This window comes from Schistosoma haematobium, chromosome 4, assembly GCF_000699445.3.
Source record: "Schistosoma haematobium chromosome 4, whole genome shotgun sequence".
Classification (NCBI taxonomy): Eukaryota; Metazoa; Platyhelminthes; class Trematoda; order Strigeidida; family Schistosomatidae; genus Schistosoma; species Schistosoma haematobium.
In genome coordinates this window covers 13324292-13345629 of record NC_067199.1, presented here as the reverse complement: position 1 = coordinate 13345629, position 21338 = coordinate 13324292, and the positions used below count along the sequence as shown (strand labels likewise).

At 31.5% G+C, this 21338-nt stretch overlaps 1 protein-coding gene across 1 annotated transcript in view; it reads left to right on the top strand.

The window, feature by feature from the left end:
• Positions 1–21338, top strand: part of TIAL1 (Nucleolysin TIAR) — a 97431-nt gene that overhangs the window by 50356 nt on the left and 25737 nt on the right. Inside the window, exons 4-6 of the mRNA XM_051215720.1 lie at positions 9054–9129; positions 11088–11190; positions 18772–18864. Of these exons, the coding sequence (XP_051066251.1) occupies positions 9054–9129; positions 11088–11190; positions 18772–18864 (272 nt within the window). The remainder of the gene's footprint in view (positions 1–9053; positions 9130–11087; positions 11191–18771; positions 18865–21338) is intronic.

The window sequence follows — 21338 nt, the reverse complement described above, 5'->3', positions numbered from 1 at the left end:
AAGCTGGTTTCTTCTTTCTCACAGTAGTCTGTAGCTGTTTGTATCTGGTCAACGAACATTGAGTATCTTGCGTACACATTTGTTTAAAAATACTTGTAACTTTTTAATGATGGTTGTAGTAGTTCTCGAATTTTCAATTCCGTACATTAGAAAGTATTTGTAACCAAATTATATTCTATTAAAGTTATTTTCTTTTGGTAGAAGTAATAATTCTACATCAAATGCATACTGTCATAGAATTCTACGTTGGGCTTTTTCGACTATTGTTCACATTGAAACTTTTTCAATACAATTTCATTAACATAAAAGAACTAGGCAAACATGACATTGATTATTACTCGTTGCTCAATTCATTGTAAATGAATTTTTTAAAATATTTTTCAAAACAGTATCTTTATTCAATCATATTATTAAGTGATTCATTAGTGCTAAATCATGAATGACTCGAGAGTAACTTTTTATTGCTATAAATGATAGTTAAGTAATATAGTTATATTATTGTACACTCAAAAGTATCATGCTTTATTATAGATGATATTCCGATCTTATGTATAGAGCTGTAGAGAACGTTGAGCAACAATCTTTTAGGAATTCAACAAAACTATCAACTGACTACCCGTTACTGTGTGTAATAATTTAATCACAATACCAGTGACTAATAAAGATTAGTAATATCCTATAAAATATCTTTATGATCCAAATATAAATTAGAAATAACGACTATACTTTATTTTACATTACTTCATAGTTGTAAGCAATGAACTATGTAAATTTGAAGGCTGTGAAGTCTTGATAATAAAAATCTTTGAAATACTAGTCGTGACGATGGGATAGTCCCGCGAGTTAAGGTAGGTTTAAGCATAGAGTAATATGTAAATCTGTTAAAAAGACTGTGACTCTACATTCACTGAAGCAGTAACGACGACTGATCAATATGCCGAACCACCACAATAGGTTAGAAGAGTTCCTATGGTAGTGATAATAAAACTGATGGATGGACCAGAGTTAGTAAATGTGAAATCACTGACTGCATTCATTGAGATGATCATGATCGACGGTAATGATATTGGATGGTAAGATTCGGAATTAATCTCATTGAAAACTAGTCCTAGAGTCTCAAGTTTTCTTCCTACATATCTTTATTTTTATCATTTTTTATAGCTTAACTGTATACTTTAAACAGTGCGGTATCAAATAAAAAACGTGGCCTTTAAGTTGAAACGGGACTCTGTTTTCTGAAAATCATAATAATATTGAATTAAGCCAAATGTTAGCTTATGAAGGAATTCAATAAACACCAAACTATCACTTAAATAATTATCGGTACATTACCAAACAAGATTACAGCAATAAAGGGAAACAAACATGAATTCTAATTGTTTCGACCGTATGATGACTTTCTAAGGAGAGAGTTTACATTTTATGAAAGAGAATATAGATTAGAACTCAAAAAGACATTTTGTTTTTCTCTGCTACATTCATCGATATGGTCATCATTTAATAAAGACAGTATTTATACGTTTGATTCATAAATGATTATTTACTGGATAATAAGCGGTACAATGTATGTCTGTTTCTTTAGTACTGATTAAATTTTGTCTATCAAATCGCAAGACGCTACTAATATCGTAGTGAACAGAACACGGGTAGGGACAATCGAATGTACTTAACACATTACAGGACTTGTTAATAAAATCTAACAATCATAAAGTAGATGCTTAATCTGTAAAATATCCACCAATTGTCTCAAAATGACTCAGACTTCATTGTTCTTGCATTTTCATACAAATTGCATCCTGTTTCCATTCTTTACTGTTCGATCCTCTTTTCTCTCTGCTGTCAGACCTTCTGTTCACGACTAACATCATATACTACTTATGTCAATATAAGTAGCACACACAACAATACGAGTGATTTTACATCTCATGCACTTTGTTTTGATGTAGGGCGGTTGTAAGTAATCTTGAGGAGACCATGGACCTAGATTACAAGCTAGTTGACACTCGTTAGCACGGCTTACATGCAACTCGGAGAGAGCTAGAACTCTTTGATCAATTCGTATCGGATTCAAGAAGACTAGTGACCACATTGGAACTTGATTGATAATATTCAATCTGAACCAAATGACTGGATAAAAAGACACTGTTCAATAATCAAGTAATTGCAAATATTTTATTCCTACACGAAGTCAGTTGAAGCAGATATAGCTTAGCGGAAACATTTCATACTACAAAGATAGGTTTCAATTTATTTCAATCCAATAGCGAACATCGGTTGACTAAACATTTGTTATATTCGGTCGTCGCAATTGTTGTGCCGGAAAAACGTTGATCACTTATACTCGGAACGGGGGACTTCGGCAATCCCCACGATGCGAAAGTAAGAACTCAAAGACTGGTATAAGTGAAGATTTATTAGCCCCCGGACACTATGACGACAACGAATCATAATAGTTTAAAATATACTGGTTTATATATTGATTGTACACGCATTTTAATTAATAATTAGGATTAAATCACATACTCAGTTATAACAAATCACTTACTAAGCATAGTTCATGTCAAGTGAATACAAGAATATCGTTTATTATACGGAAGAAAATATTATACTGGGAAAACAATCAAATACTACACTGAACTATCATCATATCGAATTAGAAGGGAAGTAATGTTGTACAAAACTCATAATGAGTAAATCAATCGAAAAGGGACTTTTCTTTCCATCATATCAAGATTACAGATTGGTCATGCAGACAAGTGCCAACTAACAATAAACTATGGTCCTACCGACTACCTTCAGCCACAATAAACGTTTATATATATTCTATTATACAATCAACATTACTGTTATGAGTAAAAATAATCATGAATTCTTTTGACGACCAAAACATTAACTTGAAGAAAAAGTTAACTTTTTTTTGTTTTCCAAGTAATCACACAATGTAAACATTTTTTTTATTAAAACAAAATGAAATTAATTTTCTTTTTCTAATTTTATATTTGATGACATGATCAATAATGAATAAGTAAAAAAAAAATAGAAAGAAAAGAAAAGAGAAGAAACACGTTTTCGGTTGTTTTTTTCTCCCTCTCTCTCTTCTTTCATCAAATTACATTAATCTTGTTATTCATAGAATTGTTCTTGGCATTATGTTTTCTTTATTTTTTTTGCATGACACAAGTTTAAATAGCCTGTGAACAGGTAATCTTAAATTTGTTTACATAGAAAGAAAATATTGACCTTAACAGGAACATATAAGCATTAGATTTATTATTTAGTTAAAGAGAAAATAAATAATGATAAAAAAAAGACTGAATCGAAACAAAATTCTATTTTGGTAATTAAATTATGGTTGGATAGATTATTGGATAAATAAATATCTTAGTAAACTTATTATACTTAATAGTGATTAGACATGTTACTGGTTCAGTAATGTCAATGAAATAACGTGTTATTATTCAACTACGATCATCTTCTTATGAAACATATTCTATAGTTAAATCGATAAGCAAGTTCTACAATTTTTGAGATTTAACCATGTGTTATTTAGTTGTATTTATATGAATCCAGGCAAATTAATCGTAAGATAATAGATGTACTTGTAATTATAAGGTTAAATGTTTACATGTGAGATCGAAAGTTCTGAGTTCAACTACCAGATATTGAGTTGTGAACGTGCACTGGTGAGATGTGACACAATAAGACGAATCAGATTTCTGCTTTTTATAGGGTTTTAATTGTGATTTAGTTAAGATTAGATCCAGATTTGAAATATGAAGAAACAATAAAGGCTTGGATCAATCCACTTGGTATTGTTTGGCTTGTATCTTTCCATTGAGGTTTAATACTGCAATTGATCAGTCTGCTATTGGCATATGTACAATGTTTTGACAAGTTAAGTACGTCAAAGCTTGTGTAAATAGACATTAAACTAATAATCGCGAGAAACTGTGAAAAATACACAGTGAGAAGTGTGCAAATAATCAAACAGTGAACAATATATATATAATAGAAATAGAATAAAAACAATTGAAGACTGTGATAGTTTGACAAAAAGGTTTCTTAGGTTTTATCTGGTCAACACGAGATTAGAAGTAGAAGAAAGGATCAAACCACGTTGGAAAACGACTAAATTACAGGACAGATTGCTTATTCTGGTTGGCGTTTTTCAGCAAGATTTTTTTCACACCCAACCTTCCTGTTTTACCCGAGCTTAGGACCAGCTGTAGCCCTAGAAGAGCTACAGGCAAAGTTATACGGTAGATTACTGGAAATAATTTGGTTTCACCCATTACATGGTCAATGTTGACTATGTTTGATGAGATAGAACTATGTACTGCCTTTATTTATTCGTTTCTAAATAAATATGGCAAGTAATACCTTGATCAATTAGAATGTAAACGATATATGAATCTGATTTTTTGCCAGTTGTGTTTGATATGTATTCATACTGTAAAAAGGATCATAGATTCTTAATTGTATAATAATGTAAACATTTATTCACATGGTGAGTGATCGAATTATTATTGTTTAATACAACTCAATTCAATGTATACAAATCTAACTGTTAATCTAATTGTGAATAAATCACATAAAATGTGATGTATTCTTAAATCATTTCGATTTATTTGAAGAATCAAATAAACCGAATCTTCGCGCTTTTTCTCTTATGTCTTATTTACTGTGTAGATTCAGTCTAAGGTTATTAGAAGCGGTTAAAATTCGAACCAAACATTTATTCAGCAAAACTTTTCATAAATCACTTAGGGAATATTTTCTTATTCATTGGTTAATTTACCTAATGGTATAGTGAGTATAGCTTTCATGACAGGAGTAACTGGATTTGTTAATGCACACTGTATACGTAAAAATTAAACCACTTTTCCTTTATTCAAGATGATATCAATGATTGACTACAATATAACAAAATAAGGTTAGTTATGTATTGATTAATTCTAACAATTCTCATTTGTCAATTACGTAAGATATAGCCAGCTAATTTGCTGTTGAATTGTTGTTTTAATTAGAGGAATTTATATCATATATTCATCAAATTATTTCTGTATGTTAAGACAAAGCCTGATGAAGATCTAAGTGAAAAAACATTTGTTTATATGTTTTGTTACCAAATAATGAAACATTGAAAGATAATTAATAGTTATTAAGTTATAGAGTTATGTAATTTAATTATATAACCAGTGAAATATTTTAAAATCTGTAATTCTTCATTCAGTTTTATGTGTAACTATGAGATTAACGACTGGTTACTAAAAATTTCATGTTAACCTTGCGAACACAGATTAAAGCGCAACTGATTTATCTTAACTCTGATTTTTTAACTATTTATCCTAATTAATCGTACACTTGGAAGAGAAGGCAGATGGCTATAAAAGAAGAATAGTATGAAAAAAATTATAAGACATTAAGACCATAGTAGATGAAAAGGTTTTACCAATTTCTTTGGGACACCCAATGCTGTTTTACCCAGGTGTATTGCTAGTGCTTCAGCAATGCAAAGATGATGCAATCTATTTGTCTTTGGAAAATTTCTATTTACTTTGTAGATGACTTTGAACGCATAATCTGACTTGATTGAGTGACCTGTGTTCACAAGGTGTTTGATTATTGAACTTCTGATTGAGCCGTTTCCTCCTCTTCGTAGACACGCCAGATAATGTTCTTGAATTCTTTCGGATAAAGAATGCATCGAACGACCTCTATACCTGGCTCCACATGAGCAGGCAAATTGGTAAATGCACTCAGAGTTGGCCAGATGAGATCATTTATCCTTACGGTTATTGGTGAACAGTGATCGGCAGAAGGATACTATTCGCAACGTTGCTGTGAAGAACGTTCATTTTAATGAATTAGAAATTCACCCCTTCAAGACATATGTGGCTCTGTCACCCTTAAAGTTGATATTCATGCATAATGTTTCCTTTTCGACTGACGTTATTTGTTTTTTCGGCAATTTTAGTTTTATGTTCTTATCAATGAATATCGAAGGATACCCGTTTTTGATAAGTATCTCCTTCAAGAAGCCCAGTTTGTCCTCTATGACCCCGGGGTTACAAATTCTTTGTATTCGCGTAGCGAGTGACATTATTAAGTTTTTCTTTCGACTAATGAGAACTCAACTGTAAAAACTTGATAGTTGGCCATTCCACATGAATTTCCTGTAGGTAGATCTTCTTAGAGTTCCATCTAGATTTCTTGTCATTTCCACACCAAAAAAGTGAATATTTTGTTTGTTTTCAACTTCAAAACGTGTTTATTTTTGTTTCTACGATCCTCCTGATTACATTTAATCTCTATTTCAACATCTTATCATGCTGGGCCATTCTTTCACAATGATAATTTTCCTATCTATCTTTTAATGAATATTTAAGCCATTAAGCAACCAAACGACTATTAGTTTCCCTGTTTAAAAAAAATATTTTTTTAATACCTCACTGTCACAATATCTAACAGAAGTTTATTATCAGTATTATTGTAATCAGTATCATCCTGTAAAGAATAAGTGAATATATTTGCGATTGTACAGCTTTGAAAATGAATTCACCCTGAATAGAGAACTCTTCCCTGAACTAATCTTTCTTATTTAATATTATTATTAATTTTTTTTTTATCAGAAATGAAGTTTGTTTTAATTTAACCATTCTATAACAAATTAACAAATATAGAAATGGTTCTACCGTTGATCAGACGTATAGTTTACTACTTCTCATAGAATGCTACTTTATATATATTTTTTTATAAAAAAAAATAGTTTACATTTAAATTTATACTCACTGGAAAAGATTAAAATTTGGGCGTAGACCAACTATTGACAATTTACCATGGTATTCTATGGAAAACAAGATGTTTAAAGTAAAAGTAACAATACAATTTAATTAATATAAGATTATATTATTAATATTAGTAAGAATCTTTTAAAGGAAATACAATTAATTAGTTAATTCACAATAATTATGTAAAAGAAAAACTCATATTGTGTTGTGTGTGCTACTGATATTGATAGATATAAGTAGTATGTATCATCACTAGAAAGTGAAGTGCCTGATGGCAGAAGATTAAGAAGATCGAAGAGAACAGAATAAGAACAGAGAATGAATGATGTGGATATGAAGGAACAATGAAGTATGAGACGATTAACTGATATTTTGCAAATGAAGTATTTATGGTATGGTTTTCAGATTTTACTATGAGATTCTTTAATTTTGTATTCAAATATATTTAGTTGTCCCCCCTGTGTTTTCGTTCACTACAGTACCACTAGTAATACAATAAATAAAGATTTCAATATATTTGTAGTTTTTTTTTTCATATAAACCATCGACAGTTTGTGTTTTGTTCAACAAACTTGTTGTCAATACCGTTTACTAAAAAAAGTTTTAAACGTGGCATATACCTTAAAACCTTATTTTACTATAAACTACAGTTATAATTAAACCAAAAAACTGAATACAATACACTAAAAATAACCACTATTAAAAAGAGTACTTATTTCACTCAAACAATGGAAACAAAGTAGATAGTAGCTCTAGTACTGCAGGTTAATGATACCTTTATTGCAGTGCTCTGCATTCTATCTTCGAATTGGTGGGTTTTTTCACTACTAGTTTTTGGACATATGAAATAGTTCAAGACACTAGTTGATATATTTTTATATTGATTTCTCCATGTTGACGTGAGCTTCTTTGTTATTCCACTAACCTTCAATTATATTTTTTGGTGGCCTTGTTTGAGACTAATTATTATCGTAAGGTTTGCTACTTTCATCTAACCTTGTATTCAAGTTTATAACCTTGCTCTGTTGACTTGTGACCAGGTTTAAGATTGATCCTTGTCGAATGATTTGACGGATCTTGTCAAATCTTGTCTCCCTCCGATCTGAGTGACATGCTTTTAGGAATTCTCTGTCATTTTTAGGATACATTATTCAGAATTTCGACATTTTTCCAGCGGAATCTATGTCCACAATTGTCTTCATGCTCTAGTTTCAGGGATTCCACATAGTCTTCATATGTAAAAACTCAAGAGTGAGTGTTTAAAACGGTAGTTAATCGATCGATTCCGTTTTTCAGCTTAAAAGATAGTAGAATTAGTATTGTTCTTCGGAACTAACTTACCTTGTCCAAAAAGATGTGTTATGAACGGGGAATTAAGAAGCCCAGACAATTACGAAAGCTATTTTCTTGGGACGTTATTGCATTTCATTCAAACCCTGTAAAACACTTATATTTATTTTTGTCCCTATCTTATTCTACATAACACGAGCTTTCGTTCTATGTATCATTCACTAGCATACCCTTTTTTGTCCCAAAAATATTGTAATTTAAACATTATATTTTGCACTATATTTTCTACCCTAATTCCCTGTTTCGGGCATAACTGTATTTTTCCAAATTATCGTACGTCGTGGTCAAGATGTGCACTTATTTATTCATGTACATTTTTGTAGTAATCCGAATTCAGAGAATCCAGAGTTTAGTGTTCCAACTGTCTTGTCTTCTTTCACTCGCGTGCTTGCCAACCAATCAGGATTTAGAATAGTTCTCTCTACCCCAATCGAACTCACGCGTATTAGACTCAAGGTTAAGCCACTCAGCCTAACGCGTCAAGGTCATAGTTTAGACTACACAGACCAAGGTCAAGTCATAACAAGTATCACGGGGTAAAAGCGATCCAAGGTCATAACAAGATGTTTATCTTTAATGGAGATTTGATCACATACTGATATAGGCTAAAAATGTCGAAACAATTGGATTGCAACAATATTTTGTTAAATTTCAGCTACATATATTTCTCAGTTTCATTAATTCGCGATGAAGCTTCATAATTATTTTATATCATCAATAGCCGTTTGCATCACCTCTGGTACGATCTTTTTCACATTCTAAGACTTTCAATCATCTGTTTGGGACTATGATATTTATATATATAAGGCTAGTTAATCCAAATGGAACAAATTTCATGGAAGTCACTTGACACTGACTTCTTAAAAATATCCTAAACATGTTTTTGGTTTTTTTTGTTAACTTTTAATCTAGAGAATGTAAAATCATCAAGGATATGCATACACAGAAGCCGAAAGGATATGGATTTGTGGCCTATGCAACAAGACAAGTAAGCTTTGACTGAATTCCGCCGAAGTTTATACATATCCGTTTTAATATTGTTATTGATTGTCGTGAACTAATTTTTAACTACTCGTCAATATGTTTTATATTATTGTAAAGTAACTATACATACACAATTGTAAATATTCCAAACATCCCAAAATACAATGCGATTTGAATCCATGAGTTTAAATTACTCTCCCTTTAAAAAGACAAACCTTTTCGTCAAAGATTTGTTGCAAACGATAAAAATTTTGTATAACAACTCAGACGCTCAAAATGTAGAATCCAATAACGTCAAACCGGAAACAGATCATTTATTGACAATATAGTCAGTAGGTCATCGCTTGGTATCCAGGTAATCAGTTGTGACTGATCTCAAATCAAGTTTTTTTAATATGGAAAACATTAGGGCACCTTTGAGAATCAGTCACTAACAATGCAGTGATTTTCGTAAAAGTTGTTGTTTGTAAATTAACAACAGATTTATAACCAAAGTATTAAAGATAGTTTGTTTTACTCAACACATATTGTTGAAATGACATAGAAGTTAAAGTTTTGTTACGCAGTAATATCAGCAGAAAAACCATTAAAAAACCCCTAGCATTCAGAATCGCCGTAAATTTCAGTAATTACGATACAAGGGTTCATTGTTTTATGTTGATATATTTTGTGAAATAAAGCTATTTTCATACAGACCACCAATTTCACGAAGTTCTCCTACACCCTATTCAATAAGTACAAAGTAGGTACTCACAAAAAGGGTTAGATAAAAAGTTTGTCTTTTGTAAATTCGTTTTTTCAATGTCTAATAGTTTACGGATTTCTAAGTAAAATCATAGTTTACTGTAACTTCATTATACCTCTAAAGTAATCACGATTAATACAAAGAGTTTACCAAATCAACTTCCAGGAACAGTTTAAAGTGGCATGCATTTTAATGCTAGCTGTAATGATGCTTTTGTTGAGTGCTTGAATCACATGGTATTGATAAGGAAGTGTTTGCATCTTATCATATAGTGAAAATGACTGACGCACTAAACAAAACATGCACTTATGTTATACCGATCCCATTATTGCTCATTATCTTCTTATATATGGTTCATAAGTTATCATCACATAATAAAGCTTAATCAACCATGAGATAAATCTACGAACACATTGTGAAAACTCGGAGAAATCATTTTTGATAGCTTTTGCATCTGGGTAACGACTAAATCATATTAAGGAAATTAGTACTTTGAATAAATGTCTTTATCTAAAGTAACTTTCTTTATGCAATAAAAGGTTCACTCTCAAGACTGGAAAACTTGGTAAGCTAAAGAAAAGCACCATACATATTTAATTCCATTACTTGTTTTAATGAAAAAATCTTAGTTTCAAAGTTTTGGATAACAAAACCCGCTTAAGCTCCGTAACGTGCTGTAGCTTAAAACAAATGAACAACAACGGAACTCAAGTAAGCATTGTCTGAAAATCTTTCTACTTCGACATATTTACTGTGAATTTTTACTCGAGTAAATTATATTAAAATTAGTTAAATCGAAGAGGTACAAGTACTTTGAACTCCCTACCCATCCAACTATATGTAGAGCTAGCTCAGATTCCTACTCCACTACATTTTAGTGTCCTCTAAATTGACTGTTATGTTGTTCAATCAAAGAGGGTTGCTTAAAAAAATTGTATCAGACAGTGATGCTTTTCAAAATATTTTTCTATCACAATTATCTACAATATTCTTAACATAATTGGAGTTAAAATTACTCCGAATCATTTGTCCGTAAATATTTTCGTCTTACATAGTTCAGTCTAATAGTGATCTTAACTATTGTGACTCAAAAGAACGAACGTCTTTCAAAGAGAGACATTTATAATAGTCAATCTGTTGAACGAAATCCATTTCTCAAGAGTCATCTTTACTACAATAAACTTATTTCTCTATTTAATAACATTTCTTAAAAATAGGAAGCTGAACGTGCTATCCGTATCATGAACGGTCAAATTATTGGAACAAGAGCAATAAGAACAAACTGGGCAGTACGTAAAGATCCAGCAGACCAAGCTAAAGGTGAGTTTTATCTAAAACCATTCCCATGTTATAATCGAGTCACTTTTACAAGTTGATTTGTTTTCAACCGACCTATACTTTCAAATGATCGAATTTCACAAATCACTCATCTAAAGAGTATTGGAAAGCTTGTAAGGGCTGACACTATGTCAATCCCACATAGGTTATTCTAGCCTCTCTAGAAATCAAGTATTCATTGTTGTCAAGCCACATTTTTATCCTGTCACTTATTCGCTTATCAACCTTGACATTTTATTAAAGCGTATGTGTGTGCACTCCTTATCTTACACATCACATGTTTGTAACTTAATTTTATCTGACTATAAATATCGATTCACGCTTGATTAAATTAAATTGCCTTCTCCACCGCTCATCATTTCCTTTTGCTTCGCTTTTCGATCAACGATCGTACGAAATGTACGTATTCAAAAATCCACTCCCGTATTTGACATATTTAATTCCGTTGTTCACCAACGCGATTTAAGTCGATGATTATATTCGAGGATTGGTGACATGTATATTTCAATAACAATCATTCATACAACCCAAATGAAGTCAGATTTAGGGTCACTTAAAGTTCCATAACATTAAAATGATTTGATACACATTAACTTCTTTGCTAAATACACTTTTGTGCACTCCTTTCAGGGAAATTTTTAATGCACGGGGACAAGTGATGCCATCTTATTTTTTTTATATTTTATTATTTTATTATCTTTTGATTGAGATCATGAACCGATTGATGTTAGACCACCATTGAAAACCCGCAAGCACTGGACGGCCGTTTCGTTCTATTGTGGGACTCCTCAGAAAGGCGCATCCACGATCGCGCTCGCGGGATTTAAACCCAGGGCCTTCAGTCTCGCGCGCGAACGCTTAACATACTGGACCACTGAACCGGCATCCAATGCTATTAATGTCTAACCTCAACCAATCCACGAAACTGAGTGACCATCTTCCATAGTACTGAGGTAGACACCTGTTTCTACCCGACACGGACTAGCTCCACTGGTCACGGCTTCTCACCAGAACTCTGAGAATTTTTCACAAAGATAGTCACTATTGAGCATATGGTAATTATCAGTTTAGGGGTCGTGGAGATTGTAAGGTTTTTAATTGAGATTATGAACTGATTGCTGAGGAGTCCCACAATAGGACAAAACGGCCGTCCGGTTCTTCCAGGTTTTCAATGGTGGTCTAACATCAATTGGTTCATGATCTCAATTAAAAACTTAACAATCTCCACAACCTCTAAACTGATATTTTATTATTGGTGGCTTTATTCAATATCATATTTTTGGTACAATACAGACTTCTCAGCAGGACGTATTTGAACAGGTTTCCTTTTATTATTTCTTGATCGATCCTGGAGATAAATATTGAGTGGTCGCCAGTTAGATGTTATTAGTTCAGGAATCGACATCTGAATAGTGTATCTTCTTTTCTATGCATATTACCAGCAACCAGGGTGTCTCTGATTAGGCTCTTTTGTAACTTGTATAACGAAATGTGTTAGGCTACAACAAACGCATTTGAATAAGTTATGAAACTAATAGGCATAATGATGTGTTAAAACAAACAAGAAAACAGATAACTTGTTGAAATATCCAGATGGCAGGAACAAGTAGTTCAGATATTCAAACAGGCCACATTGGCCGATGATTGTCTAAAATAATCCAAGTTACATGGGATTCAAACTTGAGACTTGGTTTTTGAAAAACCATTTTTGACCACTAAACCACCACTTTGTAACATAGTACTGTTAGCTAACAGCTGACAGATATACAATCTTAAACAAAAGATAATCATGTAAAACTTTAAATGGTGGAGTTTATCTAAAGTAATCTCAGAGAAGAAGTTCCAAAAAAACCTTGCAAAACCACAACTGGAATCGATAGCAGTTGGTCGATATATACAATTACAGATATTCAGTTACTGTATAACCTATCATTTGTGTATTTAGGTAGGTATATATATACTTAGAAATAGATGCTTGTTTTTATTTTACAGATATCATGACTAGTAGCATTAGTAAATTATTAATGAGATAAATATTAGAAATATCTTAGTATAATAACTAAGCCACAGAAGTTTCTAAATTATTCAGATATACTTTGAAATGTTTTAACTGATCATCTAAGTAAATGAATCCTTTCAGTAATAAAAGGATATAAATCGACTAAACAAAGTTTCCTTTTTTAAGTCTACAAAACATAACGATCTGAAACATTTTTAGCAAATAATAGCTCGACTAATGGACAATTATAGTTACATAAGTTCTGCTTTTAACAATATCTTTCTATATATGTATATAATACTGTGTTTTAGATTCAATGAAAACATGATACCAGCTATTATTTTATTAAATCATATACCTTAGTGATGTACCATAAACATTGTCTTTTAGCTTACGCTGATCGATGTATAAACTAAATTTATGTTTATTGAAAATGTGGCGTGTGCTACTTATATTGACATAAGTAGTATATGATGTTAGTCGTGAATAGAAGGTCTGACAGCAGAGAGAAAAGAGGATCGAACAGTAAAGAATGGAAACAGGATGCAATTTGTATGAAAATGCAAGAACAATGAAGTCTGAGTGCTTTTGAGACAATTGGTGGACATTTTGCAAATTAAGCATTTACTTTATGATTGTTAGATTTTATTAACAAGTCCTATAATTTTGTGTTGCGTACATTCAATTGTCGTCACCCGTGTCCTTGTTCACTACAAAAAGTCCCTCTATAAGCGAAATGTATGTCTTCGAGTCTACTGCCAATTATAATCCAAAAAATATCACAATATTACTGTTACAAACGTTGAGGAGGTATTTATTTGAGGCGAAGTTATGTTAACAGTGGTTGATCAAAGACATTCCAAAATATCAACAAAGAGAAATTACAAAACGTCTTCAAATAAAGTACCCAGTTTCTAAAGGTTTGTATTTTCTTGTTGTTGATACTAAGTACTGCAAATGATAAGTCTCTGATAACATATGGTTGACATTTGGTGACATATTTTTGTTAAATATTGGCTAGCAGTGGAAAATGGTACGCGAGTTTCCTTTTTAACGCGATGGGTCTGATGAATGTACCCGAATCTCAATGATGATGTTCATTCTAAGACTCAAATGTAGTACTCTACAGGTAAAATATAAACCGTTTCTCAAGCAATCTGACTATATTGAATCAATAATTCAGTGAATAAAACTTTTATGCTCAAAGTAAAAGGGGAGAAGCATGAATATCTGTGTGGACATCAATATTGGGATACATAACAAAACCACTAAATGAGTCCCGTATATAAAGAAACATGAATTCCACTACTAGCCTCTGTTCAATTCTACTGATGACTAACCCAGTACTTTAAGTGGAGGAATATTAATAATTACGTGAGGATAATAACAATATCTGATAGATAATTTTTGTGATAAAAAGGTTTTCTGTTCTTCCGTGCCGTTCATTTAGACAAGTAGCACTTAGAGGATTATATATGTGTATATATATAACATAAATTCAACCATCAATCTTTTTAGAGGTTTTTAACACCATCAATTCATTGTTATTGCTACTTTCCACACATAAATATAAACACAAAACAATGTATTATGAGACTTTATTAGAGCTTGAATTCATACTTTCTACTTTAAAGAAATCGTTGTACCGATGTAATACACTGATATGTCATAAAAACTACGCATTATTGAATAAGGCAAGATTGAATCTATTCTCATTTGTATTATTAAGGATTTAGAATTGTCCAGGTATTGCATTGAATCATTTAATTGTGAAGTTAACATTGTCTTTTTAGATAAAATCATTAGTATAAATTATTGAGCTATAAATCATTTTAATCATCTCAAGATTAATGAAGATAACAGAAACATTTTGCCCTATGATTGTTATCCTACATTAATATAGATGTGAAGAAAAGCGTTTTACAGGGTAAACTAATCCTTATGCTTATTAGAACCACTGAGATCGGTATGTCCTTAATGTTAAAGACTAATGTGGCATTTAATCGATTTCATTAAGATGACTACTTAAATATTTTCTATCTATCTATAAATGACTTACATGTACATCCCTTAGAACCTTCTATAAGTTTCATTGATTACTATAAATTACTATTTCCTGATCATTAGTAGTTTTGAAAATTCTTTTTCATTTGTTGAAGCATTGGTTTATGTATAAACTTACATAGTGGTATATATTTTTTGATCCCTTTCGATATTCACCCAAACTTTATAGACTTTTTATATTTCTATTAAAAAAATTATTAAGCACATTGTCTTGCTTTAAATAATATGACTATGTTCATCAATAGTTCGACAGAACAAATATTATAATTTAAGGAACAAATTTTGGTATGGGCCTGAAGTAACTTGTTGTTCTATTAGCTTATTATGGTGAAATCTATTAATGGATTGGAAACTGATAGTTCTTATCACAGTAATTCTAAATCAAATGAAATGATATATTCCAATATTAATTGTGGTAAATTATCAGATTTGATAAATTAAGGCTATCAAGTTTTTCTTGGATACTTTGTTGAAGTAGACATCGATAACTGGATATTGTTAACACTGTATGTTTTCGGTAAACTCTGAAACGTGTTGATGTAATTCACAGCTATAAGAACGATATTAAGGAGGAAGATTGTATTTGTAAAATATCAGCGAATGAATTTGAAGTAAATTCAACCTTTTGCTTGACAATCTGATCCAAGATTTTTCAAGGAAATATAATCAAACATCGAAATTATCTAATATGATAGTGTCTTCCGCGCCTAAATACTGTGAATCTGTTTCTTCAAATTTCCCTGGCCTCTGCCAGGGAAGTCCTACTCACTGCCGTCTCACACCAGTAATGTTGTTCACGAAATTGAGAGAGCGAAAAGCGAATGTCCGGCGCTTTAACCGGGTTAGTGGACATGGAGGGTCCACCTAGGGGAGTTGGAAAACCCTGATTCCAAACCAATGGTGCACATGGGCTCTAGAATCCTGAAAAACAAAAGGCGTATGAACCAATCGTTGGTCACCGGCAACCATGAGACTGCATCTCCTTATGATGCTCTACTGCCTTGTGGATCAGACCTTTAGGTCAAAGACTCCGAGTGTGGCCTCCTAAGAAAAGCACCTGTTTTGGTTTGAGCACCCGGGCAGTATCCCAGACCTCACACAAATCGAATGAGATTTGTGTGGCGCATATGTATCTGGTGCGCTCTTGTACCAATATTCATGTGTTCAAATAAATAAATAATAATTAAAAGACGAAAGTTCATCTATTTAAATAAATAATGCCATTATTAATACTGTATGAGAACGTAGGGTTGGTAAAATGTTAACTAATTAGGCTTCAAACAGAAATTTGCTCCTTTAGAAAATCACAAGAAGCTAAATCAAATAGTTTTGGAAAAACAAACACTACATATTATGAGGATTATAATATACAAATTTAGAACGAAAATTTCCATTGGTTTGTGAAGGTAATTTTCGTAATCATAATCATAAACACAAATCTGCTTATTGAAACATTTAACATAAAAACTTAAAGAATAATTAGGCGCAATATTAAATTGGCATAAAATATAAACTAAGAATCGCCAGACTAGGCTCGGATTGTTGATAAATCACGTTTAAAACTCAAATGAGGTTGCACTATTCATTAATTTTAAAAGTCAGCCCTAACAATCTTTGCAGAAGTATCAAAAAGTAATTTGAAATTCTGTCACCTTTAAGTTTATTGGAAATAGTGGCGGTAACTACAGAAAAGTAAATTGTGACCAGGGTTTTCGAAATGTATTTCATAATTACACAACATTTTTAAAAATTATCTTTTGTCTTGTTAGTACATTTTTGGAATTTAAGAAATTATTACTCGTTTAAAGCCATGTTGTGTATTGTCAGATGTCAGACTTATACCATTTTTGTGATGTTTCCAGACTTGAAAAACAAAACACAAAACAACTTGTAACATACCGATGTTATAGTTAATAAGCATATAATATCAGACTACCTATCAGACACCAATCAATCTACTGAACTAACCATAGGTGAAAAATATTTAAGGAAAACATTTTATAATTTTTAAGGACTTCAATGAATTAATACTGTATATTTAAAAAACCATGATCCTATCAATGGTGCCTAATGATAATGGTAAACCAACAAGTTAAAATCCAATGGTTAATATTTCTAACACTTTCATGCAATTAGTCCCCTTTATGAATTTAAATAAAACCAGAACAAATATTTGATACAGAATAATAATGAATCCATTATATTTCATGGTTTCTCATCAGTTGCTTACAACCAAATATGTATTGGAATTTTACATTGAGATAAGAAATAATATGGAACAATTGACATGAGTGAATGTAAAGGATTAGAATGACAAAGGTTATCAATGATGACTATATATATAGAACAAGTTAGAGGTTATTTGATGTTAGAATCAATTAAACATTAAGGATGGGTGGTGTAATAATTGGATAGAATTTGAAGAGTTCACATAATTTAAGAGAATCAAGTGAGTGGAAATGTATGAGTGAAGAGGTGGTTTAAGTATTCAATAATGGAAGAGGAATATAACACAAACTAAACACTAAGAAAATAAAACTGATTATAAAAAAATATAGATTACCAGGGTAGTAATAAGTTTATTACTGTAACTTTTTGAATACACAGATCCAGTTTGAGTTTTTATCGCGATCGCTTCAGAAAACGGATAGAAGCCGTATTTCTTTGTCTGGTAATCATTTTAAAAGCACGAAGAATGTCAATGGTACGCCCGGTGTCGAGCAAATGCTGATCTATTGCACTTTTGAGAGCCCTTGTGTTATATTCCTCTTCCATTACTGAATTATTAAACCACCTCTTCACTTATACATTTCCATTCACTTGATTCTCTTAAATTCTGTGAACTCTTCAAATTCTATCCAATTATTACATAACCCATCTTAACAGTTTTTAATTCCATGAATCTTATGTAAACCCTTCATTACTTCTAAAAGTTATCACACAATTTATCTTATGTCTCTCTGAACCTCACTCAATTATTACACTACCCATCCTTAATGTTTAATTGATTCTAACATCAAATAACCTCTAACTTGTTCTATGACTATATATGGTCATCATTGATAACCTTTGTCATTCTAATCCTCTACATTCACTCATGTCAATTGTTCCATATTATTTCTTATCTCAATGTAAAATTCCAATACATATTTGATTGTTAGCAGCTTATGAGAAACCACGAAATGTAATGAGTTCATTATTATTTTGTATCAAATATTTGTTCTAGCTTTATTTAATTTCTAACTCTAATCAATTCTTGATAATAATCCATGAATAAATTCAAGTAACATTGTATTAAACTTTTTGAACATACTAAATGAGATTAAAAGTAGATTCATTAAAGCTTTTCAATTAAATTATTCTCACTTCGATTTTTGTTGTTGTTGTTCTTCTTCTTCTTATTATTATTATTATTCAATGTTTGTTCTTTTTTTCCTCGTTAATTTATCTAATTTTTTTTTCGTTGATTATTAGTTTTATCTTTTTTCTTTCTCTTCTAGATCATCGTCCATTAAATTACTTAGAAGTATTTAATGCATCATCTGCTGCAAATACAACAATTTATGTTGGTGGTATAACTAATGAATTAACTGGTAAATGAAAATATTTAATTCCCTTTTGTGTGTGTGTGTGTATAGATGTTTATATAAATGGGATTTTTATTGATTATTTTTTTTGTAATTTTATTAATATGATTAGGTTTATTATCATTTTATAGTTTTCTATTACTCCCTATTCTACTTCATTGAAAAATGAACTTCATTTCTATATACTGAAATGAATAGGAAATCATTTAGTTTCCTTTATTTTTTTCTAAATTATAATTCTATAATTAAAATTCAATAACCAATCATAATTATAACTCTAATGAGTTATAATTATGGGTGTTATACATTCAGTATATATTCAATATACTGATAATGTACATTTACAAAACTACAGTTTGTTTAAATAAACTAACTATAAAATGATTATCAATTAAAAGAAAACGTAATTCATTTTTACTAAGCATTAAACAATAAGGAAAAATATAATATTATCTTTAAGTATTTATATAATGAGATTTAAAGAAACTATGTTGTTGAGATTAGATGGTGGTTGGACGTAGTCGACAGGAAATCCTGGACCCGGGTTTCGTGCTACTTGGCACTCGTCAGCAAGGTGTATCTGTAATCTTGAGGGAACTGGTGCTCCGTGGCGCATTCGATCTCATGTCACCCAGCTTCATAGTCAGAGACGTTACCACTGAGCTATCCGAGCCGCGACTGACCTCCTGTTGGATTGAGATGTAATCACAATTGATTGATCACTGGGTGGCGATCAATGTCATGCGTGTCTAGTCCTTATTAGTGCAGATCGAATGCTATCGATCTCAATATATAGTGCCCGCAGTGTCGAGTCACCTAGACTGGTGGCCACATTGCAACATGATCGATAGCATTCGATCTCCACTAATAAGGACTAGACACGCATGACATTGATCGCCACCCAGTGATCAATCAATTTTGAAACTACGTTGTTGTTTCTTTTGTTTTGTTTGTTGTTTTGTTTAAAATCGATAAACAATAAATTGATTTTATAGTAACCAACTGAATTACAATGTCGCATCATTAAAATAATTTAGAAAATCTATCTATACTATTGATAATTATATGAGTGAATTAAATAGATGCATTGGTTATGCTAATTTAGTTTAATTTTAACTTGAATATCTTATTAAGAGTAGTTTTATGTATTCACAAGTAGGAAATAGTGTTTGAAAAGAAAAAAATAAGTTGAAATACTCGTGACTAAATTAAAATGGATGGAAGTATATAGATGTATATATAACCAACCTGGTTTTCAATATGTTCTATCATATCATTTTTACATGAACAGCCTACAACTTGAAAACCAGAGTTTAAGTAGTTTATTCTCACTGGCGATTCTGAAATGGGGTGCGATTTACCAGATGTGGTTCTTAATCCTCTTCTCAAACCTCCTTCAATACTCAGGTTCCGATCCGATGTAGTAGCTTCAGAGGTAATCTATGCAGAGTTATCTGTAATCAACTAAATATTCATATTATCAGAGAGGGACGTTGGTGGATATTGTAGTAATTTAATAGTTGGATTCATGAGTCAATTAAGGCTAAAGCACCATGGAAAACCTGGAAGCACTGGACGACCGTTTTGTCCCGGTAATGAACTCCTCAGCAGTGCGCAACCACTACCCCGCACCCCGCGAGATTCGAAGACAGAACTTTTGTTCTCGAACGCAAACGCCTAACCTCTAGACCACTGAACCGGCATCCAACGATGTGACGGTATGCAATGCGACTGTTAATTTTACGGCAACAAATTGTTCAGTATATTCTCAACTTATAACCCCCTTGCATTACTTAATATTTTGTCCATTAATTTGCTAGTGTTTAAAAAGATTTTCATGAGTCAGTTGTTATTCTTTGGTGTCATCTTAGCAAGTTTATAGACGTCTCTTAAGTTAACACTATTTACCAATAAACGACATTATGTTACAAATGTTCCAGAACAATTCATTGTCTTAGCTGTTGACATTTGTGTTTATAGGCTTTAGTATATTTCAAACCTATCAAAAATCGATTATCTATGTCACTTAATTATTTGAATACCAAAGAAAACGATGATTGATTACACTAAAATGTGATAATAACTTTTCATTTTAATAAATAATAGAAAGACATTTAAAAGAGCAAATGTTCTTGTAAATCGTTACGAATTATTTTGTAGAGAAATTTAAAAGATGTAAAATAAGACCTCAATAATCGAATTTCGTAGTTTGACAAAATAAGCTGGAAATTTAATACTTTGTTTATTTGCACGAAGTCGCTTAATATTAAAAAATTCCTTTGGGGGATATTTAACTAATATAGTTTTATCCTCCTACCAAAGTAATAATAAGTAAAGATGGATGGTGGCTATCAGTGGAATCTAGAAAGTGCGTTTCGTTCTATTTAGGATTCATCAGCTGGATGTACCTGCACCATAGAGTTGATGTATCACTGTGGGACTTGAACATAATACCTTTCCACCTAGCTACCAAGTCCATA